General features: G+C 38.8%; 1 protein-coding gene across 1 annotated transcript in view; it reads right to left on the reverse strand.

Moving 5' to 3' along the window:
- BRWD1 (bromodomain and WD repeat domain containing 1) overlaps positions 1–27842 on the reverse strand; it is a 116081-nt gene that overhangs the window by 79212 nt on the left and 9027 nt on the right. The window contains exons 5-8 of the mRNA XM_082625318.1: positions 12231–12381; positions 10067–10165; positions 9563–9723; positions 8190–8411 (exon numbers count right to left, since the gene is read on the reverse strand). Coding sequence (XP_082481444.1) covers positions 8190–8411; positions 9563–9723; positions 10067–10165; positions 12231–12381 — 633 coding nt within the window. The remainder of the gene's footprint in view (positions 1–8189; positions 8412–9562; positions 9724–10066; positions 10166–12230; positions 12382–27842) is intronic.

Genomic DNA, 27842 nt, shown 5'->3' on the forward strand with positions numbered 1-27842 from the left:
GGGATTTCAAATGTAAATACACTGACTTTATACCATGATTTGGAGATGTGACATCTTTACAACATTGAATCTCCTGATTCAGGAGCACGGTAGACATTTTCACTTATTTAGACTATTCCCTCCCCACCACCCAAGGTTCTGTCATTATTTTTAAGACCTTTCCCCATCTCCTGGTAAGTTTATTCCTATGTGAAGCTTTTGTTGCTATTGTGAATTATGTACTTTTTTCATTATATTTGCAAACTGATTATTGATGGTTTATAAGGAAGTTTTGGTTTTAGGACATGGGTCCTATATCTATCTGTTTTACTAAGCTCTCAGCAGTTCTAATAGGTTGTAATAGAATTCACCAGGTAAATCCTCTTAAGTTTGCGTTTTAAGAGATTTTTTCTTTTTAGTACCCAACAGGCATTTTTAACTTTTGAAGTCTTCCTTTTACTGTTTCTGAGTAACAACATTTCCTCAAATGCAGTACCGCTGACATACAGCCATGTTTTATTAACCACCCTCAAAGCTACTCATCGATGACTGTAACATGCATCTCTAAATAAAGCAAACAGTAAGACCTGCACTTTCTCAAAGTCCCTTTTGGCTTTGTGATTCTGTACTGCAATCTCACATGTCTACTTCCAAAGTCAAAGTAGTTTTCCTGAAATCACACACTCTGAGTAACTGTCTAGTATATAACATGTGCCTGAGAGCATAATAACTTCTACTTTTACAACTTATTCCGTGGCAAAATAAGCAGTCTTTAATGTATGTTGATCCTCTATTTTGCTATTAAAGAATGCATTAAAGGTAGTAAGCTGTCCTATTAACTGTTAAAATGCACATCTTTCCTGTGTGCTCACATGTGCATTCTAGACAGAGCTATTAGCGTGGGGGAGTGGAGGAGGGGGTAAAATTCACACAACGTGAAATTCACCACTTAAACCATTTTAAAATGTATAATTAAGTGGCATTTGGTACATTCACAATACTCTGCAGCCATTATCATTATCTGGTCCCACAACTATTGTAAGATTAAACTGAAATCTGTCAAGGCATTTTCCATTGACTCTCTTGGCTTTTTCAAGTAGGTAATCAAACTGTTTGAAAAATGAGAATTTGGGGGGACTTCCCTGGCAGTCCAGGGGTTAGGACTCCATGCTTCCACTGCAGGGGGCACAGGTTAGATCCCTGGTCAGGGAATTAAGATCCCACATGCCATACGGCACGGCCAAAAAAAAGAAAATGAGAATTTTTTTCTCTTTCTTTCCAATATTTATACATTTTTGTTTTTTCTTGCTTAGTAGTACTTGCTAATGTTGAACAGTTGCAGTGATAGTATAGTGTTTGTTCATTTTCCCCAAATGTCACTTCGCAATATTTCAAATCTGCATAAAAGTTGCAAGAATAGTACAATGAACACTCACATACCAGTCACCAAGATTCACCAATCGTTAATATTTTGCCACACTTGCCCCTGGCTACTGGATGGACTTGAGAACCATCTGAATCTAAGGGGCAGACGTCATGACACTTCAACACTAAAATCCTCAGCATGTATCTCCTAAGAACAATGATATTCTCCTACATAATACATTTATAAGACTCAAGACATTTAATATACAATTAATATTGAAATTTCCCCCAATTTCTCAGATGTCCATTATAGGTTTTCTTTTTTTTCTCCCTCTCTTAAAGACAGGATCCAAATCACATATTTATATTTGTCACATTTTTTACTTTCCTTATAAAATAGTTCTCCCACCTTTTGTCTTTTTGAAACTAAGCTCTTGAAGGATATAGACTGCTTTCATAAACTGTTAATTTGGATTTGTCTGACTGCTTCCTCATGTGATTCAGGTTAAACATTTCTGACAGAAATACTAACAGGTAGAGAAAGAATTTTAACTACAGATTCAATGCATTTTATAGTTACAGGTCTATTCAGATTTTCTTTCTTTCTGTGCCAGTCTTAAGTGTTTTTCTGATATTTACCTATTTCACTTTTTCAAATTTTCCATATAAAACTTTTAAAATATACTTTTTAGTGTCTGAAGGTTCTATAGTGATTCCCTTTTCCAAATATGATAATAGTTATTGATGATATTTCTATGTTGATCCTAGATTAATCTCAGTCTTACACCATTTTTAGTATTTCATTCAAAGAACTTCTGGCTTTGTTGATACTCTTTACTGTTATGCTTATTTTTTCCATCCTTAATTGTTTCCTGTTCTTTTTCTAACTTTCTGAGAAATACATCTAATCACTGAATTTCGGCCTTTTCTTTAATACATGCATTGAGGGCTATAAACTTCCCTTTCAGCACCGCTTCAGCTGGGTATTAATTATCTACTGTTGTTTAACAAAGTATCCCAAAACTTAGCTACTGGAAACAACAGTAAATGTTCATTATTTCACAGTCTCTAAGGGTCAAGAATTCAGGAACAGCTTTAGCAGGGTGGTTCTGGCTCAGGGTCTCCTGAGGTTGAAGTCAAGATGTCAGCCCAGGCTTAAATGAGGATGGAGGACATGCTTCCAGAAAGGCCGACTCACACGGCTAAGGCAGGAGACTCCAATTATTCACCATGAAGACCTTTCCATAGGGCTGTCTGAGTGTCCTGTCGAAATGACACAGCAGGCATCTCTCAAGACAAGTGAGTCAAGAGAATAAGACAGACGTTTCCATTCAAGTCAAGAGAATAAGATAGTGACTCCCACTGTCTTATAGCCTTTCACTATCAAGCAGTGGAAGTCACCCTACATCACTTTCCCAGTATCCTATAGGTTACACAGGTCAACCCTATTCAACAAGGAGACTACCAATGGGTAACAGTATGAGGAGGCAAGAATCACTGGGCACCATCTTGGTGGCTGGCTACCAAACTCTATATCCCACAAGTTATAATTATAATATTTTCATTATTAATCAGTTCAAAATATTCTCAAATTTTTATTCTAATTTCATCTTTGATGCATGGGTTACATAAAAGTGTATTGCTTAATTTATAAAAGTGAGGATTATTCTATTAATTCTCGCTGCTAGTAATTTCCAGCTTAATAGCACTATTGGAGAATATACTTAAGATTATTTTCAGTATTTTCAAATTTATTGAGAACTTAGTTTAAGGGTTGGAATGTGGAGAGTATTTATATAATAATCCACTTAGGACTGAAAAGAAATGATGCAAATATAATACGCAGTGTTCTAATGTGTCATACAGATCACGCTTATTATTTACATTGTTCAAATCTATATTCTTAATGACAAAGATTGTTCTTCCAACTACTGAAAGAGACAGAGATGTGCTTATTGCCCATTAATATTATGGAGGTCTATTTTTCCCCATATGTTCTATTTTTGCTTAATGTATTTTGAGGCTGTGTTACTGAACACATACAAATTCAGAACTCTTCTTCCTGCCTAAACATTTAATCATTATAAATTGTCCCTCTTTATCTCTAAAATTGGTATTTGCCTTAATGCCTTTTTATCTAATAATATTAGTATGCTATACCAGCCTTCTTATGGTTAATTTTTGGATAATTGTTTCCATCCTTTACTTTTTTTTTTACATCCAGGCTCCCTATACCCTTATATTGAAGGTGAGGTTTTTCAATTATGTCTGAAATCTTTCTCTCTTATCTGGACCATTTAATGCATTTACAAGTAATCTATGATTACAATGCCATTTAATGATAACCTAGTATCATCTCAGTACTTTTCCCACACTTCTTTTTCTTTCTTTTCTTGTCTTTTTATATTTCCCCCTCTATTCAGCTTAGTAGTTATATATGCTCTTGCTAGTCTTATAATTATTTTAGAGATGACAAAATGCAAAGATCTAACGATACTCAAGTTATCTCCTCCCTACATACAAGCTATTGTTACTATTAGTTTAATTCCATACATAATTGAAAACCCTAAGACATTACACCTGTTGCATGAAGCCAACGTTTATTTCCACTTGCTCACACACATTTTTTTTTAATTCTTCGTTCTTTCTTACTCCAAGCCTGGGATCACATGCCTTCTCTGCCTAATGGATACTATTTCGAATTCCCTTCAGTGCTGTTCCATCACTAAGAAACTCTCAATTTGTCTGAAAACGTGTTTATTGTAGTTCAATGGTATTTTCAGTAGGTTCAGAATTCATGACTGGCAGTCATTTCCTATGAACACTTTAAGAAGAGGACTCCTGGGCTTCCCTGGTGGCGCAGCGGTTGAGAGTTCGCCTGCTGATGCAGGGGACACGGGTTCGTGCCCCGGTCCGGGAAGATCCCACATGCCGCAGAGCAGCTGGGCCCGTGAGCCATGGCCGCTAAGCCTGTGCGTCCGGAGCCTGTGCTCCGCAACGGGAGAGGCCACAACAGTGAGAGGCCCGCGTATCGCAAAAAAAAAAAAAAAAAAAAAAAAGAAGAGTACTCCTTTGTCTATCAACTTCCACTGCTTCTACTGAGAAGCTAGCCGTCAGTTTTATTCCTTCTTTATTTTCCCCTCTGGTTACTTAAGATTTCTCTTTGTCTTTGGTTTTAAAGCTTTTACTGTAATGTTTAGTAGTTGTAGTTGTCTGTATATTTATTCTGCCCAGGATCCTTAGTGTTTCTTCAATCTGTGGCTTTATTTCTTTAGCGTATTTCGCAAAATTCTCAGCTATTATCACTACAAACATAGCTTTTGCTTCATTCTCTCTTCTTCAGGAATTCCAATTACACATATGGTATATATGTATGTATACACATGTGGAATCTTTTCAGCATTTCCTGTCTATTTCTTAATCTCTTTCAGTACATTCCAAACTCTTTCCTCTGTGCTTCCATCTATTTATTTTCTTCTGACCTCATTTCCAGCTCATTAATTCTCTCTTTGATTTCTTCAGTTGCATCTAATCTGCTGTTAAAACCATCCATTGAATTATTAAATTCAGTTATATGTTTCAATTCTAGAATTTCCTTTTTACTAACTTCTAGTTCTCTGTTGAAATTTGCATATTTATTATGAATTTATTATGCATACATACTTCCAAGATATATCCTCCCCAACCCTACAAGTCTGTCAAAATTTCTGCTAAGCTTCTCAGCCACCTCCTGTGAAACTGGCATATGCCTTCAAACTCAAGTTCCTCTCCCTGGGCTTTCCTTATCTCCTGTATCTTGGTCCCATAATTTCTCATTATATTAGTACTTCAGATACTTTTTTCACGCTCTTCCAGCTTTTCTAGTTGCCAGCTCTGCATTATGTCTTTTACTCCTGAAGAATGTTCACTTGATCCTCTCAGACAGACAAAAGGTTCTACCTCTAACCCAGTTAAGTCTAATGCTAACATTTTTGAGAATGTAAATTATATTAAGTGACACTGTATACTGCTACCCATGAGAAAGGTGTGTGCTAAAATACTGAAAGTGATTATTTCTAGATGGCAAGATTATGGAAGTTTTTAATTTTATCTGCTATTAACTACTGTCAATTTTTTTGCAAACAATATTACTTACATATCTTTTTTTAATAAATAAAAAGAAAACCTTTACTAAAATTTAAAATGGTTTATACATGCCAGTAACAACAAGGCAAAGAACATGAAAAAGATTAATAACTAAAATCATGCATTTGCTTGACTTTGAACTTCAGAGTACCACTAGCAAGCACAGATAAGCCTTCTGATGTATAAAAACCTATCACCACCCAAGCAGAGTTTTTTGATATATTCAGTAGGTAGTAAACACATGTGGGCCCCCATTACCAAAAGAATGAGGCTTTCAGTGAAGACCAGAGCTCCCCTTTCACACTGAAGAATTCCCTAATGGTTTTAAGACAGACACCCTCAAAAAGTATTATAAATGTTCTTATTTGCTGTTATGTTGCCTATAAGTTCATATCAAATAACAATATTTAAAAAAATTTTTTTAACCTGTGGAACACAGCTAGGATTTGAATTAACTTTTAACCTATGAAATCCTCTAGAGAACAATATACTCCTTGCCAAAAAATAAACAGGCAAGTCAAAATTTTGCTTACATTTTCAAAGTAAAACACAACCCCAATTATAGTTGTCATCCTTCAAAAATAAGTCTGCAGTCTTTATTCTTCAAGAACATTGACCACAGGAGTTGAGAAAAGTCACTTTTATCACAGAACTTCACACCAAATCTACTTATAGATCACTTAACATATACCCTAGGTAAATTCACATATGAAAATGAAACCACTCTGCTTGTCTTACTCAAACTCAAATCAGAGGCACCAACATGTCTTAAAAGGCCTTACAAATCATTATCTACTAACAAAATGTAATTAAAAAAAAAAAAAAAAAAAAGACCGAGCAGCACCATTCTCAGTACTAATGGATCTAAGGCGACTGCAGAGACCACCAGACATTCAATGCCTGGAAGAGCATACCTCAAGGTAAGCAAGCCTCTCGATCAATGATCCTGAAAGTGTAGTCCCTAAAGGAGGAGCAGGACTTCCCTGGTGGCACAGTGGTTAAGAATCCGCCTGCCAATGCAGGGGACACGGGGTCGAGCCCTGGCCCGGAAAGATCCCACATGCCACGGAGCAACTAAGCCTGTGCACCACAACTACTGAGCTTGCACTCTAGAGCCTGCGTGCCACAACTACTGAAGCCCGTGTACCTAGAGCCCTGCTCCGCAACAAGAGAAGCAACCGCAATGAGAAGCCCACGCACCACAACAAAGAGCAGACCCCGCTCGCTGCGACTAGAGAAAGCCTGCACACAACAACAAAGACCCAACGCAGCTAAAATTAAATAAATCAATCAATAAATAATAAAATAAAAGATACAATGAAATAAAATTTTAAAAATAATAATAATAAATAAAGGAGGAGCAGAAGCAGCACTTGGGAACTTGTTATGAAGGCAAATTCTCAGGCCCCGCCTCCAACATTCTGAATCAAACAAAATTTCTGGCACTGGGGCCTAGCAATCTGTGTTTTTTTTGGGTTTTTTGTCTTTTTTGTTTTTATATAAATTTATTTATTTATATTTGTTTTTATTTTTGGCTGCGTTGGGTCTTCATTGCTGCATGCGGGCTTTCTCTAGTTGCGGAGAGCGGGGGCTACTCTTCGTTGCGGTGCACGGGCTTTCATCGTCGTGGCTTCTCTTGTTGCAGAGCACGGGCTCCAGAGTGCAGGCTCAGTAGTTGTGGTGCACGGGCTTAGCTGCTCCGCGGCATGTGGGATCTTCCCGGACCAGGGATCGAACCCATGTCCCCTGCATTGGCAGGCGGATTCTTAACTACTGTGCCACCAGGAAAGCCCTGCAATCTGTGTTTTAAAGGCCTCCAAGTGATTCTCATGCACATTAGATAAAACTACTGCTCTGGATCCAACAACCAACTTACAAGAAATACAAAGAAACATGTTATCTACTCCACAAGGAAGCAAATGGTACCCAAACTGTGGGAACTCTATAGATAAACCCAACTTCCGCAACAAAGAAACTTCAAGTGGTTATAAAAAAAAAATTGGACAAGACTGTGCAATTGTTTTAAAATTCTTTTAATCTATAGCAATTGTAAGGTACAGGCTTTGTCTGATTCCTAATTCAAACAAACGAAACAAAATAATGCTATTTATGAAACAACTGGAAATTTGAACATCAACAAACAAGTATGATGATAATGTTTTTAATAAAACACAGTATGTCTTTTAGGAAGACATACTGAAGTTTTTACAGAAGAAATGATATGAAATCTAGGATTTGCTTTGGGTACAAGGTGAAATGGCTGAAGAAGAATTGGTCTAAGGTGATGGGCACATAGGGGTTCATCATCCTATTCTGTCTACTGTGTATGTGGTTCAAAATTAACATCCCCAATGAAAGAAAAAAATTAATATATTTCAGCAAATTTAGTCCACTTATCAAAATCCACAAGTCTTAAATTGATGATTTTTCTCCTTTAACACCATGAGTGTGTAATGACACTCATTCAGTTCAACTATAAACCTTAAGGAAACAGTAAGTCATCCATCAAGCCTTCACATAAAACTATTAACTGCACTATATATTTGTTACATCACCCTTCTAAGATTCATGGAACTATGATTAATTATATTTCTCTTCATTACTAAATTTAAAATAGAGCATATAACTACTAAGCATCTTACTATTTCTCATCTCCAAAGAAAAAGAGTTTTAAAGGAAAAGGAGATAATACACAAATGTGCACACTAAAGTTGGTTTACCTGTAAAGATGTAATTGACCCCGTGTGTCCTTGGAGCACAGCAACTGGAGCACAAGTTCTCAAGCACCACACTCTAATTATTTTATCACAGCTCCCTGCAGCAATCATTGTATTCTCATAGTTCACTGCCATATCTGAAATTTCTGCAGAATGACCTCTTAATGTGGATAATAGGCGGCCATTGTGTGTTGACCAAATCTTCACCAAACAATCGTCTGAACCCTGAGAAAAAATACACCCAAAATAAAGTGTTAATACAGCAAGTCTTTTTTATCATTTAAAAAAATACCATTTACATGTCACTCAAATTAAGTGTCTGTAACTCCTCCTCTTTCCAACTGTAGAATATTCTGCAAATTATGAATCTTACAGGCAAGAACACTTACAACAGTTTTTTTCTGACAGCCGAGAACACTTATAATAGTTTTTTCTTCAAATCAAATAATAAAGATACCTCGAAGTTTTCATTTCTATGGCTTAGACCTATTATAAATACTATTTTCCCCAAATTCTCTGCCATGTAATAAGCCCAACTGAAAGTTCATGGCTCACCCATTTCAATTAACAATGGTTAAATGTTCGTTTAGCTCACAACAAGCTAAATAATTTGATAAGTGTTAGTTAAGACTGATCTATGTTTCACAAGTTGATTAAGTGGCAATTCCAAAAACAAAAAATAATGGGACTAGAACACTCATTTTAAATAACTAAGCAACAGAGTCTCAAATTTATAGTACCAGCAAGTATCCATCCATTCAGCAAATATTTCAGTATCTACTCTGAGTCTCAACAACTGAAAAATGAAATTTAAACTTCTTACCCACCTTAATTTTCCCTTAAAACATTAAAATGGTAAATTAAATTCCAAGTATTTACATAGTTTTACAATTATAAAATAATCTTTCAGTGTTAATCAATTTCCCTAGATCATGATTAATCAATGTGAATATGAATCACCTGTAGAGATTTGGATTTTGGGGGTAAGGGGGTCTTTTTGATTAATGTAGAGGGGTTTTTTTTGGATTGTTTTTGGTTAATACATACTATAACCTAATTCAGTAGGTCTAGAATGGGCTGGAGGGGAAGTATTAGGAATGCATATTTTTAAGCATCCTTGATGATCATGCTCAAGAACCACTGCTCTAAATCACTGTATCACAAAAAACACACAAGGCCTGATTATCTGCATCTGAATCACTTGAGATATTGAATAAAAATGTAAATTCATGGGCCCCACACCAGACCTACTGAGTCAAAATTCCTGACAAAGAGGAAAGATAGAATCTACATGTTTTATAAGATTTTCTAGATAATTCTGAGGCACACTAAAGTGCTCCAGATGATACCAAATTGAGTTTAAAATGTTAACTCACTGTAAAGATTCTATGTCCTGTCCTATCAAATGCTACACAGTAAACAGCAGATAGATGTCCGAGAATCCTTCTGTGCATTTTTATATGCTGATACATAGTTCCTGGAAATGCTGTGCTAAAAGTGGAACACCCTGTGAGTTGTTTTCCTCGATGTATCTCCACTAGGAAATAAAAACAATGAAAGTGGTTAAGGGGGAGCCAATATGTAAAAAGCTAAGAAAACCTCCAAAACAATTTCTAGAGGGTCACAAAAATCAATGTTCGAGAAATCCTAAAGACGAAGTTTCTTCCCAATTCTCTTCTACTATAAGCACTAGTACAGACTTCTTATTAAAATAAGATTGTTTTCATTGACTTTTATTACTTTTAGTAATAATTTTAGGAAAACCATAAATCTGAAACAACATTACCAGTACTACCTTTTATGTTTTAATATAGCAGTTACAAAGTTGGTCAAGAAATTAAAAAATGGTTTTGGGCCTCTGAAAAGTCAACCTCACTTACCAAGATTTGGTGGGGAACCATAATTCACCGGCATTTCAGGAGGTCTTCCTCTATGAAGAGCAGCAAAGGCAGAGCCCTTCCAAACTGTGTGCCTGCAGTCTTTAAAATGAATTTTAGATACACATAAAATCTTGAAAGTTAACCCCAAGAAAGATTTTATAGAATACTTACGTATATTGTAATAAACTGTTTATTCAAAGGTTTACCAACTAATATACTTTAACAGAAAAGCCCTAGAGGTTTATTAGACTATGTCTGAAGGAAAAAAAAAAAATTAAGACATCTCAGATACAACAACAACTAACATTTGTGTAGCACTTTACAATTTACAAAGTGCTTTCCACATACATTATCTCATTGAATCCTCACAACAACCCTGTGAGGTAGGTATCATTGCCAATTTACAAGTGAGGTAACTGAGGCTCCAAGGTTCCAGGACCTTTAAAGAGATCCACTGCAAATGATTAGTCAAGATGGACCATAAAACCAGATCTTTCAACTCCAAGTCCCACTCAATGCCAAACAGGTTTTTATTTTTCATTGCAGAATTATACCATACAATTATTCATGATAAAGGTCTTAATCACAACTGATCCAACTTTCCAAAACCAGAAATTTCTGTAAGGAAAATTTTAATTTTTTTGGTTTATATGAAAATCCTGACTTAATTAACTTACTGAAATGTTACTGAGTTTTAAAACTAATGATGGCCAATATTACCATGATTTTAATCTCCTTAGAAAGTACTGACAAAATTAAATGGCTTTCCTCTTGTTTTAGGATCATACATAATCCTTTACAAAAGAGCATATGTAGGATCTTTGAGTCTGAACACTAATTCTCAAGTCCTACCCCTCTTAGCAAATATACTAAGAAAAACTGTCTACCCCCTCTATAGGAGATAGCAGCAGAACACAGATTATGCTGTGCTAGAAATGTGCTTCTTCACAACTGAAAGAGGAAGGTAAGAAAGGCATCATATAAACCCTCTACTGAGCCTCGGGTGCCCCAAACTAACAGGCATATCATGTGTTACATGAATGAATTCATCACCACTATCATTATCCAAGAGCAGTTACAAGGCATCCTCTTGTGTCACTAGTACAAAACAGAGAAATATGGTCCCTACCCTAGGACAGCTTGCTGAAGTTTCTTCTAAGGTCTGCCAGTTCTAAAGCAGTGCTCATCACAAAACGACATAGAGCTTGACACAAGTAAAGAAAACAGGAAAACAGGCTACCCAGGCAACTACTATGTAACAACCTAAAACAGAATAATTACAAGGTGAATAGGGACACAGAAAAAGGAAGAATATGAACAGTTTCCTGATTCAAGCCACAGCGTGGCATGACCACAGAGCACTGAGAAACAACTAAAGCTGACAAACCAGTCTGGCATGGAACCAAGAGGAAGGGTTGTTCTTTCTCAGTCAAACTTTATACTGGTGGAGCATCTAAGAGGGAGCATCACATCAGCAACAGATCTTAAAAATAATCATGAGGGAGGAACTTGTCGTAGACTCAGGATCAGAAGAGCCAACATTCTTGCCCATTAGCAGTCAAGCCACGTTGTATACAAAGATCATATCACATACATATACTGAGTCTAAGTAATTTATACCAAGCTAACAGAAAAAGAACAGCAATTCCAAACATTTTGCTACCACATAATTTCGCAAAAAAATTAAACTGGTGAAAAAGAACCATGCATTTGTACATTTTTGGTGCTCATTTTCAAACTGCTACTGAATTTAGAAAATCATTTCCCCTTATAAAAGGGCTTCAGAATCTAAATATCAAATGAAATACTTCTAGCATTTAAAGAGTTTATTAGACACATACAATTACATTCAATGAAGTTATAAGTGAGCTACAAAATGGAAAAATAAGAACTCACATTGATAAAACCTCAAACACATCTCAGAATAAATTCAAGCTTTTAAGCTTAACATCTATACCTTTATCATTTTTTTAAATGCAGAAGGACCCATTAAACACTGATGTAATAAAATTCAACGTCTAGGCTAAATGCAGAGAATTTTATAGTCCACAGCATGGTTTTTAGTTACATATCACCTTTCTTCCACAATGCTTACATTACTTCACAATTATAATAATTATTAAGCTAATAATACAAAGCAGAACACTTCTTCAAATTAAGGTACCTTTTGCTGTACGTAGCAAAGACTGCCTTCCTGCACCAAGTAAAGAAGTGACTCTTGAAATACTGGGTGGAATTTCTTTATCCAACATGGGACCGATGCGCTGGCAGATTTGCAACAGATGATCAGGAGCCACATGCTTATTGGACAAGACCTGATTGGAGAGCAAGTTTCAAAAACAACATTTTTTACAAGAGTTTCAAAAAATATTAAATACTTAGGGATAAGTCTGATAAAACATGTGAAAAACATGTACAAGGAAAACTACAAAACACTGCTGAGAGAAATTAAAGAATGAAATAAGCAGTAAATTAATCTATAGATTCAAAGCCATCCCAATCAAAATCCCAGTAGGCTTTTTTTGTAGAAATTGACAATTTTATTCTAAAATGTATATGCAAATGACTTAGAAAAGTCAAAGCAGCTTTGAAAAAGAACAAAGTTGAGGGCTAACAAACAATACCTGATTTCAGGACTTGTTATATAAGAACAACTGATTTTTGGCAAAGGTACAAAAAAAAGATAATCTTTTCAACAAATGGTGCCAGAACAAGTGAATACCCATTTGCCAAAAAATAATTATAGTATTAACTTTAATCTATACATCACACAATAAATAAAAATTATCTCAAGACAGATCATAGATTTAAATGTATCATCTAAAACCATAAAATTTATAAAACAAAACATAGGAGAAACTCTTTATGACCTGATGTTAGGCAAAGATTTCTAAAATGACACCAAAAGCATAATCCACAAAAGAACAAATCGATAAAGTGGACTTCAGCAAAGCTAACAACTTCTGTTTTTTCAAAAGGTATTGTTAAGGGAATGAAAAGACAACCACAGACTGAAAAGAAATACTGGCAAAGGATACATCTGATAAAGGACTTGTATCCAGAATATATAAAGAACTATCAACACTATTTTAAAAAACCTAATTTTTAAGAATGATTTGACTAGACACTTCACCAAAGAAGACATACAGATGGCAACCAGACACATGAAAAGATGCTCAACATCACGAGTAACTGATGAAACACAAATTAAAATCATAATAAGATATCACTACACACCTACTAGAATAGCTAAAATTAAAGACTGACCAGACCAAGGTCAGTAAGAATGTAGAGAAACTGCTGGTGGAAATGTAAAACAGAACAATCACTGTGGAAAACAATGGGGTAGCATTTTTAATAGTAACACATACATTACCATATTATCTAGCTATAATACTCCTAGGTGTTTACCCAAGAAAAGTGAAAGCACACATCCACATAAAGGTTTGCATGTGAATATTCTTGAACAGCTTTCTTTTTAACAGCCCCAAAGTGAACACAATCCGAATGTCCATTAACAGGTTAATGCCTACACACATTACTGTATGTCTGTACAAAGGAATACTATTCAGCAATAAAAAAATTTAATAACACACAACGACGTGGATCAATCTCAAAATAATTATGCTGAAAGAAACCAGAAAAAACAGCACATGCTATATGATTTCATTTATATAAAACTCCAGAAAAGGCAAATTAATATATAGTTACAGAAAGCAGGTCACAAGTAACTGGGGGCTGGTAGATAAGCAGGAAGAATTATAAAGAAGAGGAAACTTTTGGGTGTAATAGGTATGTTCACTATCTTCACTGAAGTGTTGCATCACGGTACACGTAACACATCTAAATTTATCAACCTGAACACTTTATGTTCAGTTTATTATGTCAATTATACCTCAAAAAAAAAATAAAAGAATACCAAAGGGACTTCCCTGGTAGCACAGTGGTTAAGAATCCGCCTGCCAGTGCAGGAGACATGGGTTGGAGCCCTGGTCCGGGAGGATCCCACATGCCACGGAGCAACTAAGCCCGTGCACCACAACTACTGAGCCTGTGCTCTAGAGCCCACGAGCCACAACTACTGAAGCCCGCGTGCCTAGAGCCCGTGCACTGCAACGAAGAGTAGCCCCCACTTGCCACAACTAGAGAAAGCCTGCACGCAGCAAGGAAGACCCAACACAGCCAAAAATAATTTAAAAAAAAAAAAGAATACAAAAGATTGGAACTTCCCTGGTGACACAGTGGTTAAGATCACACGCTCCCAATGCAGGGGGCCTGGGTTCGATCCCTGGTCAGGGAACTAGATCCCACATGCATGCTGCAACTAAGAGTTCACATGCCACAACTAAGGACCCCACGTGATGCAATTAAGGAGCCAGTGAGCCTCAACTAAGGAGCCAGCAAGCCGCAACTAAGAAGCCTGCAAGCCACAACTAAGGAGCCCGCCTGCCACAACTAAGGCCCAGCACAACCAAAACAAACTAACAAATAAATAAAAAGACTCAAGAACCTACCATCAAAAAAAAAAACGAATACAAGGGATACTGTGTAAGTTTAACTCATGAATACACCTAATGTAACCTGATATGAATGTACCTGGCATAAACTTCAATGCTTCATCTCTAGGGTTTCTCAATCGTGATGCTACCAGCATTGAGGAAGTTCTGACAAAACATCACTGCATAGGACTGTCCCCACATTCAGGACACACAGTATCTCTGGCTCCCTTCCATTAATGCCAACAATATTCCCCAAGCCATTCTGACATCAACAATGCCCCACACATTTTCAAACTCCCTGAGAAACACTGCTACAAAGAAAATTTGAAACCGAGTTCTAGATCTTACTTTTGGTTCTGAATCATGAATTCAAATGTAAAATAGAACTGGATTCAATATAAAGTTTTTGTTCATAAGCCCTGGTGACATCTTCAACTTTCCAACCTGACTTGTTTCCCACCATGACAGATATTCCAAGACAAAACTCAAAAGATATATCAAAGCTCAGATAGACCTCAAAAAACTATTTAATATTAATTGGCACTCTGTGCTTCAAAAGTGTCAGTACGTAAAAGTCCAAAAACTGGTGTAAATAATTAGCTCATCATAAGAGTAGAGAGGAAGATAGGAGGAACTAGAAGTTAATTCCAACAGCATCAAGAAAATCACAGATCTAAGAACTTGTCAGTAATGCAAATCTGAAAACAAAAACCCAACTAAAGTAACTCTACTGACTGACCTAAACAACATAACTAAAAGGATTAAATATTTAAGAGAAAATGACTTTGGACAATGGCAACATGACTTCTGTAAGGTGGAAAATCATTCTAATAGTTTTCTTTCAGATTTCCACTATTCAGGTGGATAGAGAACTTTTAATTATATAACTGTTTAAGTTTTGAGGTTACACAACCAACTCTATCTGAAAATGGAGACTTGTGGTTTTTTTTGCGGTACGCAGGCCTCTCCCGTTGCAGAGCACAGGCTCCAGATGCGCAGGCTCAGTGGCCATGGCTCATGGGCCTAGCCGCTCCGCGGCATGTGGGATCCTCCCGGACCGGGGCACGAACCCGTGTCCCCTGCATCAGCAGGCGGACTCTCAACCACTGCACCACCAGGGAAGCCCTAGAGACTTGTTTTTAAAGATCAACTATAAAAGATATGGATAAAAAGAAATTCTCCAGATAAAAAAGGTATGGACAGAAAATTTTAAACAGATTGCTTCTCACTGCTAGATATTTCATCTCTTACATGATATGGAAGGAGGACTTTACAAACATGCAATAAAAGATTGCCAGTACTGACAAAGCAATAAAACTGATCACTAAATTAAAAGAAGGCTTCGGGCTTCCCTGGTGGCACAGTGGTTGAGAGTCCGCATGCCAATGCAGGGGACACGGGTTCATGCCCCGGTCTGGGAAGATCCCACATGCCGCAGAGCGGCTAGGCCCGTGAGACATGGCCGCTGAGCCGGCGCGTCCGGAGCCTGTGCTCCACAACGGGAGAGGCCACAACAGTGAGAGGCCCGCGTACCACAAAAAAAAAAAGACACATGCACCGCAATGTTCACTGCAGCACTATTTACAATAGCCAGGTCATGGAAGCAACCTAAATGTCCATCGACAGACAAAGAAGATGTGGTACATATATACAATGGAATATTACTCAGCCATAAAAAGGAACGAAACTGGGTCATTTGTAGAGACATGGATGAATCCAGAGACTGTCATACAGAGTGAAGTCAGAAAGAGAAAAACCAGTATCGTACATTAACACATATATGTGGAACCTAGAAAAGTGGTACAGATGAACTGGTTTGCAGGGCAGAAGGTGACACACAGAAGTAGAGAACAAACATGGACACCAAGGGGTGAAAGTGGCAGGGGGTGGGGGTGGCGGGATGAACTGAGCAATTGGGATTGACATGTATACACTGATGTGTATAAAATGGATGGCTAATAAGAACCCGCTGTATAAAAAAAAATAAAATTCCAAAATTCCAAAAAAATAAATAAATAATTGGAACGTTATGGGGGAAAGTAGCTTTTTCTTTAAAGTTTGGGATGCTATAATCTAATCAGGATCTAGAATGAATATTTAATATCTTTAATATGTACCTGTCTAATCTTTAGCTTTCTCTCAAATTATTTTAAGCTACACCTAGAATTCCTGCAACGGAAAACGTGTAAGTAAACTACCATATCATAATTCCTATAACAATGAAAAGTACAGTATAACAATGAAACATAAGAAGTGACAGAAAGCACTGCCGTTTATTAAAAAAAAAAAAATTTTTGGTGTCTTCCTTGCTTAAGAAATTCCCCCAAGCTTCTGATGAGACAGACGTTCTTCTTTATTTAAAAAGTGCAAGTTTAGGGACTTCCCTGCTGGTCCGGTGGTTAAGACTCCATGCTCCCAAGACAGGGGGCCCAGGTTCGATCCCTGGTTGGGGAATTAGATACCACATGCATGCCACGACTAAGAGTCCACATGCCCCAACTAAAGATCCCGCATGTCGCAACTCAGTCATGGCGCAGCCAAAATAATTTTTAAATAAATAAATAAATAAATAAATAGTGCAAGTTTAGTAGTCAATGGCAGAATAGTCCTACATAAATAAGGGGAAAAAGGAGCTTAACAGTATATACAAAAGGACCTAGGCAGAGAAATGTTCTAGTGCTGGCATGAAGATCCTTCATTTAAAAGCATTTCAATGTATTTTAATTCAAAAAAGTTAACCAGTTTTAGCTTCCCAGAGCAGTGATTGCTTGCTTAGCCAACACTGAAGTCAGCATTAAGAGCATTTTCCAGGCAAGCCTCGCTTTACTGAGATGGTTGGTGGGTGACTTTGTTACAGACATTCAGATTGGTGGACATGCTTTTATGATTTGTAAGATTGCGCAGCACATGAAAATAGGCTTGCTGAATACTTCATTTGCTGCAAAGCAGTGGCTTAAGTAATAATAAAGATATGTAATGGTGTCTTATAAGTCTGTAGATGGAATCGATGCAGTGATCTAATGGTGTCATTAAAGAGCGTGTCTCTCTGCTTGGGCAGCCTTGACATTTTGGCTTTTTCCCCTCAGACTCTTAGTTTTTACGTTGCTGGATGGTTTTTGCAGCTCTTGCCATCATACCCTGGAAATGCTGGAAGGGAAGGATTCTTTCTTCCTGGGACTATTTTATTAGGGAGGAGAATTTTTACGGGAACGGTCCCCTGCCTCAGGAGATTTCTTCTCAGTTTCATTGCCCGGACACATCCTTAGTTAGCATTTCTGTGCAATCTATTAATATTTTCTTCCTCCCTTAGCAAAACAATGACCCCTGTTTCTAGACCATATAAGCTTTTCCAACTTACAAACTATTCAGGAGAAAAAAAACCCTAAAACTTCTGATATTCTTTTTTTGTTTCTTTGGCCAACACGCAGCTTCTGAAATCTTAGTTCCCCAACCAGTGATCAAACCCGGGCCCCAGCAGTGAAATCACCGAGTCCTAACCACTGGACCACCAGGTAATTCCCATAAGGTTTCTGATACACTTGACGGGGAGTTCTCCTGCTGTTTCTAGAAATACCATCAGATCACCTGAAAAGAATAAAACACAGAATGCAAAATTCTCAGGGACTTTAGACATAAATCACCTGACTTCTGAAAAGAAAACACTCATCTTGAGATTTTTGTTGTACCAAATCAAAATGACAGAATTTTCTGAGCAGAATGATCATAATGTGCAAAGACTAATTAAAGTATGGATCCTATATGGCAGGGGTCCCCAACTCCCAGGCCGAGGACCGTTAGCGGGCCACAGAGCAGGAGGTGAGCAGCGGGCGAGTGACCGAAGCTTCATCTGCTGCTCCACATCGCTTGTGTTACCGCCTGAACCATCTCCCCCTGCCCCATGGAAAAACTGTCTTCCGTGAAACTGGTCCCTGGTGCCAAAAGGTTGGGGACCTCTGCATATGGAACTTAATGAAGACACAAATATTCCCAAAGAAGTTAAACTTCATTTTTTAAAAATACTGTTTAACAAGATGTATTAAAACAGAAGAGACAGGCACACTTTTTTTTTTTTTGGTGCCACGCATCTTGTGGGATCTTAGTTTCCTGACCAGGGATAGAACCTATACCTCCTGCAGTGGAAGCACAGAGTCCTAACCACTGAATCACCAGGGAATTCCCAAAACAGGCACTTTAAAATGCATGAATTTTACACATGTACAGCCAACAGAAGATATGAAATAATAAATGTTCTTGGTCAAAAAACAATTTCAGCCACATGTACATAGTAAAGACCATAGATTTCAACATCAATGTAAAACATCTCCTAGCCAGACTCAGTTATTTCACCCAGAAGTCTGTCCTATTCCAAATGACCAAAAGAAATAAAACCTATTCATTTTAGCTATGTCTTTAAAACAAATTCATAAAGTGCAATACAAACATAAATCAAGAGTTTACAAAGAGGGCCTCCCTGGTGGCGCAGTGGTTGAGAGTCCGCCTGCCGATGCAGGGGATACGGGTTCGTGCCCCGGTCTGGGAGGATCCCATATGCCGCGGAGCGGCTGGGCCCGTGAGCCATGGCCGCTGGGCCTGCGCGTCCGGAGCCTGTGCTCCGCAACGGGAGAGGCCACAACAGTGAGAGGCCCGCATACCGCAAAAAAAAAAAAAAAAAAAAAAAGAGTTTACAAAGAATCAAATAAAAGAAATGTACTTGGTGGAGAGTCAAAGGTTCAGGTGCTGAGCCCTGAAATGTCTAAAATACTTAAGTAAGTGCAATTAAATAATTCAGAACAGAAATATTACTTCCCAAATACAAGGCCAGAAAGCACACATGGCTACACAGCTATTGACTAAGGTACAGTTCAAAACCAATTCCTTACTAATTCCCTAACACCTTAAAGCACAACACAATGTATTTAATGACCACCTTCTTTTTTGACCTACATAGCTGATTATATATTATAAAAATTCAATCAACTTACCTCAACATAATAAAGGCCATATATCACAAACCCACAGCCAACATCATTCTCAATGGTAAAAAACTGAAACCATTTCCTCTAAGATCAGGAACAAGACAAGGTTGCCCACTCTCCCCACTATTATTCAACATAGCTTTGGAAGTTTTAGCCACAGCAATCAGAGAAGAAATAGAAATAAAAGGAATCCAAATCAGAAAAGAAGTAAAGCTGTCATTATTGGCAGATGACAGGATACTATACATAGAGACTCCTAAAGATGTTACCAGAAAACTACCAGAGCTAAACAACGAATTTGGTAAAGTAGAAAGATACAAAATTTAATGCACAGAAATCTCTTGCATCCCTATACACTAATGATGAAAAATCTGAAAGAGAAATTAAGGAAACACTCCCATTTACCACTGCAACAAAAAGAATAAAATACCTAGGAATAAACCTACCTAAGGAGACAAAAGACCTATATGCAGAAAACTATAAGACACTGATGAAAGAAATTAAAGATGATACAAATAGATGGAGAGATCTACCATGTTCTTGGATTGGAAGGATCAACATTGTGAAAATGACTATACTACCCAAAGCAATCTACAGATTCAATGCAATTCCTATCAAATCGCCTTTGGCATTTTTCACAGAACTAGAACAAAAAATTTCACAATTTGTATGGAAACATAAAAGACCCCGAATAGCCAAAGCAATCTTGAGAAAGAACAATGGAGCTGGAGGAATCAGGCTCCCTGACTTCAGACTATACTAAAAAGCTACAGTAATCAAGACAGTATGGTACTGGCACAAAAACAGAAATATAGGTCAATGGAACAGGATAGAAAGCCCAGAGATAAACCCATGCACATATGGTCACCTTATTTTTGATAAAGGGGGCAAGAATATAAAATGGAGAAAAGACAGCCTCTTCAATAAGTGGTGCTGGGAAAACTGGACAGCTACATGTAAAAGAATGAAAATTAGAACACTCCCTAACACCATACACAAAAATAAACTCAAAATGGATTAAAGACCTAAATGTAAGGCCAGAAACTATCAAACTCTCAGAGGAAAACATAGGCAGAACACTCTCTGACATAAATCACAGCAAGATCCTTTTTGACCCACCTCCTACAGAAATGGAAATAAAAACAAAAATAAACAAATGGGACCTAACGAAACTTAAAAGCTTTTGCACAGCAAAGAAAAACATAAACAAGATGAAGAGACAACCCTCAGAATGGGAGAAAATATTTGCAAATGAAGCAACTGACAAAGGATTAATCTCCAAAATTTACAAGCAGCTCATGCAGTTCAATATCAAGAAAACAAACAACCCAATCCAAAAATGGGCAGAAGACCTAAATAGACATTTCTCCAAAGAAGATATACAGATTGCCAACAGACACATGAAAGGATGCTCAACATCACTCATCATTAGAGAAATGCAAATCAAAACTACAATGAGGTAACACCTCACACCAGTCAGAATGGCGATCATCAAGTAATCTACAAACAGTAAATGCTGAAGAGAGTGTGGAGAAAAGGGAACACTCTTGCACTGTTGGTGGGAATGTAAATTGATACAGCCACTATGGAGAACAGTATGGAGTTTCCTTAAAAAAACAAAAATAGAACTACCATACGACCCAGGAATCCCACTACTGGGCATATACCCTAAGAAAACCATAATTCAAAAACAGTCACGTAGCACAATGTTCATTGCAGCTCTATTTACAATAGCCAGGACATGGAAGCAACCTAAGTGTCCATCGACAGATGAATGGATAAAGAAGATGTGGCACATACATACAATGGAATATTACTCAGCCATAAAAAGAAACGAATTTGAGTTATTTGTAGTGAGGTGAATGGACCTAGAGTCTGTCATACAGAGTGAAGTAAGTCAGAAAGAGAAAAACAAATACCATATGTTAACACATATATATGGAATCTAAAAAAAAAAAATAGTTCTGAAGAACGTGGGGGCAGGACAGGAACAAAGATGCAGACACAGAGAATAGACTTGAGGACACGGGGAAAGGGAAGGGGAAGCTGGGACGAAGTGAGAGAGTGGCATGGACATATATACACTACCAAATGTAAAATAGATAGCTAGTGGGAAACAGCACAGGGAGATCAGCTCTGTGCTTTGTGACCACCTAGAGGGGTGGGATAGGGAGGGTGGGAGGGACACGCAAGAGAGAGGGGATATGGGGATGTATGTATATGTATAGCTGATTCACTTTGTTATAAAGCAGAAACTAACACACCACTGTAAAGCAATTACACTCCAATAAAGACGTTAAAAAAAAAAGTTCAATCATAAAAATAGTACAGAATGTCACCCGAACAGAAAAAGTCCATAGAGCAAAGTCAGAAAGAACTTAGAAAATGATAATGATTGCATTCTCTGCAGAGAAAGAAGATGACTCAGATGTTACCTGCAAACTGACTGACAATCTGGAAAAGGCTAGATCCATATATCATACCAACCAAATGCTAAAATAAACTCTACATAAAAACATTTAAAAAGAAATTATGGGCTCCCCTGGTGGTGCAGCGGTTAAGAATCCACCTGCCAATGCAGGGGACACAGGTTCAAGCCCTGGTCCGGAAAGATCCCACATGCCCTGGAGTAACTAAGCACATGCACCACAACTACTGAGCCTGTGCTCTAGAGCCCATGAGCCACAACTACTGAGCCTGCGAGCCACAACTACTGAGCCTGTGAGCTACAACTACTGAAGCCTATGAGCCTAGAGCCCATGCTCTGCAACAAGAGAAGCCACCACAATGAGAAGCCCGCGCACTGCAACGAACAGAAGCCCCCGCTCGCCACAACTAGAGAAAGCCCACGCACAGCGACAAAGACCCAACACAGCCAAAGATAAGTAAATAAAATAAATATATTTTAAAAAAATAAAACGATAAAAATAAAAATAAAAAATTATAAATGGCCTAGGAAAAATATAAATGAGTAAATACATAATATTGCCTTTATAATTTTCTAGTACAGAAAGTATGGTTTAAGAACAACCATAAAAGCAAAATATAGATTAAGACATGTAAAAAGTTAAAAACCTTAAACCTCTAAAAATAAAACCTCCAAAGAAAACTAAAAAGCAACCTGCAAACTGGAAAAAGGAATTTAGAATATGTGACAGACTAAAAAATAACCTAACATATGGAGAATTCTTGCAAAACAATAAGACAGCAGGAGAAAAGCAGGTAAAAGATATAAAAAGGCAGTTCAGAAAAGATGAATTATCAACCGCCAATAAACGTACTTCCTTAAGAAAATAGTCCTGGTGCTTCCCTGGTGAAACTTTTAAAGAGCCACCTGTGGGCTGAGGACTGATTAGAACACTGAGGAGCCTCCTCAGTGGTTAAGAATCCACCTGCCAATGCAGGGGGCATGGGTTTGATCTCTAGTCTGGGAAGATCCCACATGCCACGGAGCAGCTAAGCCCATGCACCACAACTACTGAGCCCACGAGCCACAACTACTGAAGCCCACACACTCTAGGGCCCATGTGTCACAACTACTGAAGCCCGCGAGGCTAGAGCCCGTGCTCCATGACAAGAGAACCACCGCAATGAGAAGCCTTGCACACCACAACCAAGAGTAGCCCCCGCTCGCCACAACGAGAGAAAGCCCGCGTGCAGCAAAGAAGACCCAATGCAGCCAAAACAAAAAAAAGTGAGCATTTATTTTAAAAAGATGTGCTATAAAAAAAAAACTTTGAGGCCTATCTATTTAAAAAACAAAGAGTATGTGCTATAACGCTTTTGAATTCCTATATGCAGTTTTCTTCACATGGAGCTTACCTACTCCATGACTACATTTCCCAGTGATTCACTATTGTGTAAGTACACATTTGGTTCAGAAATAAGTTTTTATTTCTCCCATTTCTTGTTTTATCAAGATTTTGTTGTTGTTGTTCAGTGTGAATTAAAACACCATCATTTGAATATACATAATTCAAAAAAAATGCCATTTCCCCATTTCCACATAAAAAAGGAAAGATAATAATCATTGAAAAATTCTATTTTGTAGGTTCCTAATGAAATGGACTAAGGAGCTTTAAAAAAAAAAAAAAAGGGGGTGTATAACTTCCATGTATCTCACGACCATTCGGTGCTAAACACTGCCCTAACTGCCCTACAAATGAAGTACACTTCTTAAAGAAATTTTAAGAAATCAAAGATCAGACAAAACACTATTTAATAACCAAACTGTTAATGACCAGTTCTCAGTAAAAAAATATACTAAGCATTAAACATTAATTATTTTGATAAATACTGAGAGCCTACTATGTGCCAAGAAATATAATTAGTTGTACCTACAAATAACTACAGGTTGTATGTCCCACATACATTTTTTTTTTTTTTTAATTATGTTTGGCTGCGTTGGGTCTTCGTTGCTGTGTGCGGGCTTTCTCTAATTGGGGCGAGCGGGGGCTACTCTACGTTGCGGTGTGTGGGCTTCTCATTTCAGTGGCTTCTCTTGTCGCGGAGCATGGGCTCTAGGCGTGGGGGGCTCAGCAGTTGTGGCTCGCAGGCTCCAGAGCGCAGGCTCAGTAGTTGTGGCGCATGGGCTTAGCTGCTCGGTAGCATATGGGATCTTCCCAGACGAGGGCTCAAACCTGTGTCCCCTGCATCGGCAGGTGGATTCTTAACCACTGTGCTACCAGGGAATTCCTGTCCCACATAATTTTTAAAAGTCAAAAGTAATCATTTATCTATTCCAACTATTTCAAAGGAGATAATGCAAGAAAAACCACTGCTCTCACCTTAAAAATAAGAACAAGCTGGATTATCTACCCCCTTCACAGGGCTAAGGAAACAAATCTAAATTAACTGTATCCCAGAAACTGATGAGCCCTTCTGTGAACAGAAAAAACACTCACAGCTGCTTTCATCCATAGCAGACAGGCAGGAAGAACTGACACAGACATAAGGAAAAAGGAAACATCTGTCAAACTTTTAAAGAGCCACCTGTGGGCTGAGGACTGATTAGAACACTGAGGAGCCTCCTCAGAGTGAGTTGCACCCATGCCGATTCCCTTCCACAGGCCTTCACCAACTGCACAGGGCCAAAAACTGGATGCAGAGCACATGGCTAAGGACAGGACAACAGGTAGAACTGGAGAGCAGAGAGAACTCTTCATGAACCACAACGTAGGCAACTGGACTATAAAATAGCGCAAGATCTTACAAATTTGGAAAGCTGGCAACTCAGCAATAAAGTACAGACCTCTCAAGAATCTCACTGGTGGGACCTCCCTGGTGGTCCAGTGGTAAAGAATCCACCTTACAATGCAGGGGACACAGGTTCGATCCCTGGTTAGGGAACTAAGATCCCACATGCTGCAGGGCAATTAAGCCCACACACCAAAACTACTGAACTCGCGCGCCTCAACTAGAGAGCCCACACGCCACAACTACAGAGCCCACGTGCCACAACTAGCGAAGAGAAAACCCGCACGCCACAGCTAGAGAGAAGCCCGTGTGCCGCAAAGATCCCACATGCCTCAACGAATATCCCGCATGCCATCAACTAAGATCCAACGCAGCCAAAATTAAATGTAATTAATTAATTATTTAATTTTAAAAAAAAGAATCTCACTGGTGCCCAAATTCCAAACTCTGCTGGAGGAGTCTCAATCCCACCCTCAAAACACGTGAAGCCAGTTATGAAGTGAATGCAACTAAAGCTGCACCAAAGGCCAGAGATGATCAGCTACAAATCAGATTGACCCAACCCCAGAAACTAACAGCTTTGAGAGAGGAAAAAATGCACATCCTTTACTGAGACTAACTACACTACTCTTCTAACACAAAAAGGCCCAGTATACTTCAAAAGATGATGAGACAGGGCTTCCCTGGTGGTGCAGTGGTTGACAGTCTGCCTGCCGATGCAGGGGACACGGGTTCGTGCCCCGGTCCGGGAAGATCCCGCATGCCGCGGAGCAGCTGGGCCTGTGAGCCACGGCCACTGAGCCTGCGCATCCGGAGCCTGTGCTCCGCAACGGGAGAGGCCACAACAGTGAGAGGCCCGCGTACCACCAAAAAAAAAAAAAATGATGATGAGACATACAACAAAGAAAAATATGAGACCCAGGGTCAAGAGAGGGAGTGGCGAAAAGAAGCAGACCCAGAGATGGCCCAGATGTTGGAAAATGCTCAGCCATTATCTCTTCAAAATACTTATTCTGCCCTATTCTTCTATGCTTTCCATATGGGACTTTAATTATACAGTGAACTACTCGATATACTACAGAGTCAAGAAGCTCAGAGAACCCCAAGCAAAGTAAGTGCCAAGAAATCTACCTAGGCACACGTCGTAGGCAGCTTCTGACATGGACCCCAACATTCCCACCTTCTGGTACTCAGACCTGTGAACTCCCCTCCCCTTGAGTAAGTTACTTCTAACCAACAGAACACACTAACATTGAGTAACACATCCATTACTAGGTTACAAAAGACTGACTTCTGTCTTGCCTGCAGACTACTGCCTTCATCTTTCGATGAGGCACGCTGCTGTGTTGGAGAGATCAATGTGGCAAGGAGCTGAGAGCAGCCAAGAGCCAACTCGGAACTGAGGCTCTCAGTCTAACAATCCACTCCAGGAACTGAAGCCAGCCAAAAATGATGTGAACTTGGAAGCAGATCCTTCCACAGTCAAGCTTTCCGTTGAAACCCCAGCTCTGGCCAACACTTTGATTGCAGCCTTGAGAGAGACTGAGACAGAGGACTCAGCTCAGCTGTGCCTGGACTCCTGACTTAAATAGAGACAATAATAAATCTGTGAGACTTGCCTGGCAGTCCAGTGGTTAATTAAGACTCTGCTCTTACAATGCAGGGGGCACGGGTTCAATCCCTGCTCGGGGAACCTAAGATCTCACATGCTGTGTGGCACAGCCAAGTAAAAATAATTACTTAATTAATCTGTGTTGTTTTAAGTCACTAAATTTAGGATAATTTTTTATGTAGTGATAGATAACGACTACAGTATATCACAGTAAAACTTTTGAAAATTAAAATGAAAATCTTAAAAAGCAACCAGAGGAAAAAACATTATCTTGAAAGACGCAATAGTAAGACTGCTGGCTTTACAATATTAATGTGCTGAAAGAGAAAAACACCAGAACCAACCAACCAACCAGAATTTCACAGCTTAAAAAAAAAAAAAATCTGGGGGGTTTCCCTGGTGGCACAGTGGTTAAGAATCCGCCTGTCAAAGCAGGAGACACCGGTTCGAGCCCTGGCCCGGGAAGATCCCACATGCCACAGAGCAACTAAGCCCATGCACCACAACTACTGAGCCTGCGCTCTAGAGGCTGCGAACCACAAAGACTGAGCCCACGTGCCACGACTACTGAAGCCTGCGTGCCTAGAGCCCGTGCTCCACAACAAGAGAAGCCACCACAATGAGAAGTCCGCACACTGCAAGGAAGAGTAGCCTCCCCCTCGCCACAACTAGAGAAAGCCCACGCGCAACAACGAAGAGCCAACACAGCCCAAAAAAACCAACCAAATTAATTAATTAATTTAAAAAAAATCTGGGCTTCTGTAGTGGCACAGTGGTTAAGAATGTGTCTGCCAATGCAGGGGACACAGGTTCGAGTCCTGGTCTAGGAGGATCTCACATGTCACAGAGCAACTAAGCCCGTGCACCACAACTACTGAGCCTGCGCACCACAACTACTGAAGCCTGTGCACCTAGAGCCCATGCTCTGCAACGAGAAGCCACCACAATGAGAAGTCTGCACACCACAACCAAGAGTGGCCCCCACTCGCCACAACTAGAGAAAGCCAGCGTGCAGCAACAAACACCCAACACAGCCAAAAATAAATGAAATGAATTTTTAAAAACTATTTTTTTAATAATAATGAGTAAAAATTATTAAACAATGAAAAAAAACTTTAAAAATAAAGTCAAGGGACTTCCCTGATGGTCCAGTGGTAAAGAACCTGCCTTCCAATGCAGGGGAGGCGGGTTCGATCCCTGGTCAGGGAACTAAGATCCCACACGCTGCAAGGCAACTAAGCCCACGCGCCACAACTATTGAGCTCGTGCACCTCAATGAGAGAGGCCGCATGCCGCAAACTACACAGCCCACATGCCCTGGAGCCCATGAGCCACAACTAGAGAGAGAAAACCCGCACGCCACAACTACAAAGAAGCCTGAGCACTGCAACAAAGAGATCGCACGCCACTATGAAAGATCTCACATGCCGCAACTAAGACCAGACACAGCCAAAAAATAAGAAAATAAATAAATCAAAAAAATAAATGTTTTT

This window comes from Mesoplodon mirus (genome assembly GCF_964341445.2).
Source record: "Mesoplodon mirus genome assembly, chromosome: 6".
Classification (NCBI taxonomy): domain Eukaryota; kingdom Metazoa; phylum Chordata; class Mammalia; order Artiodactyla; family Ziphiidae; genus Mesoplodon; species Mesoplodon mirus.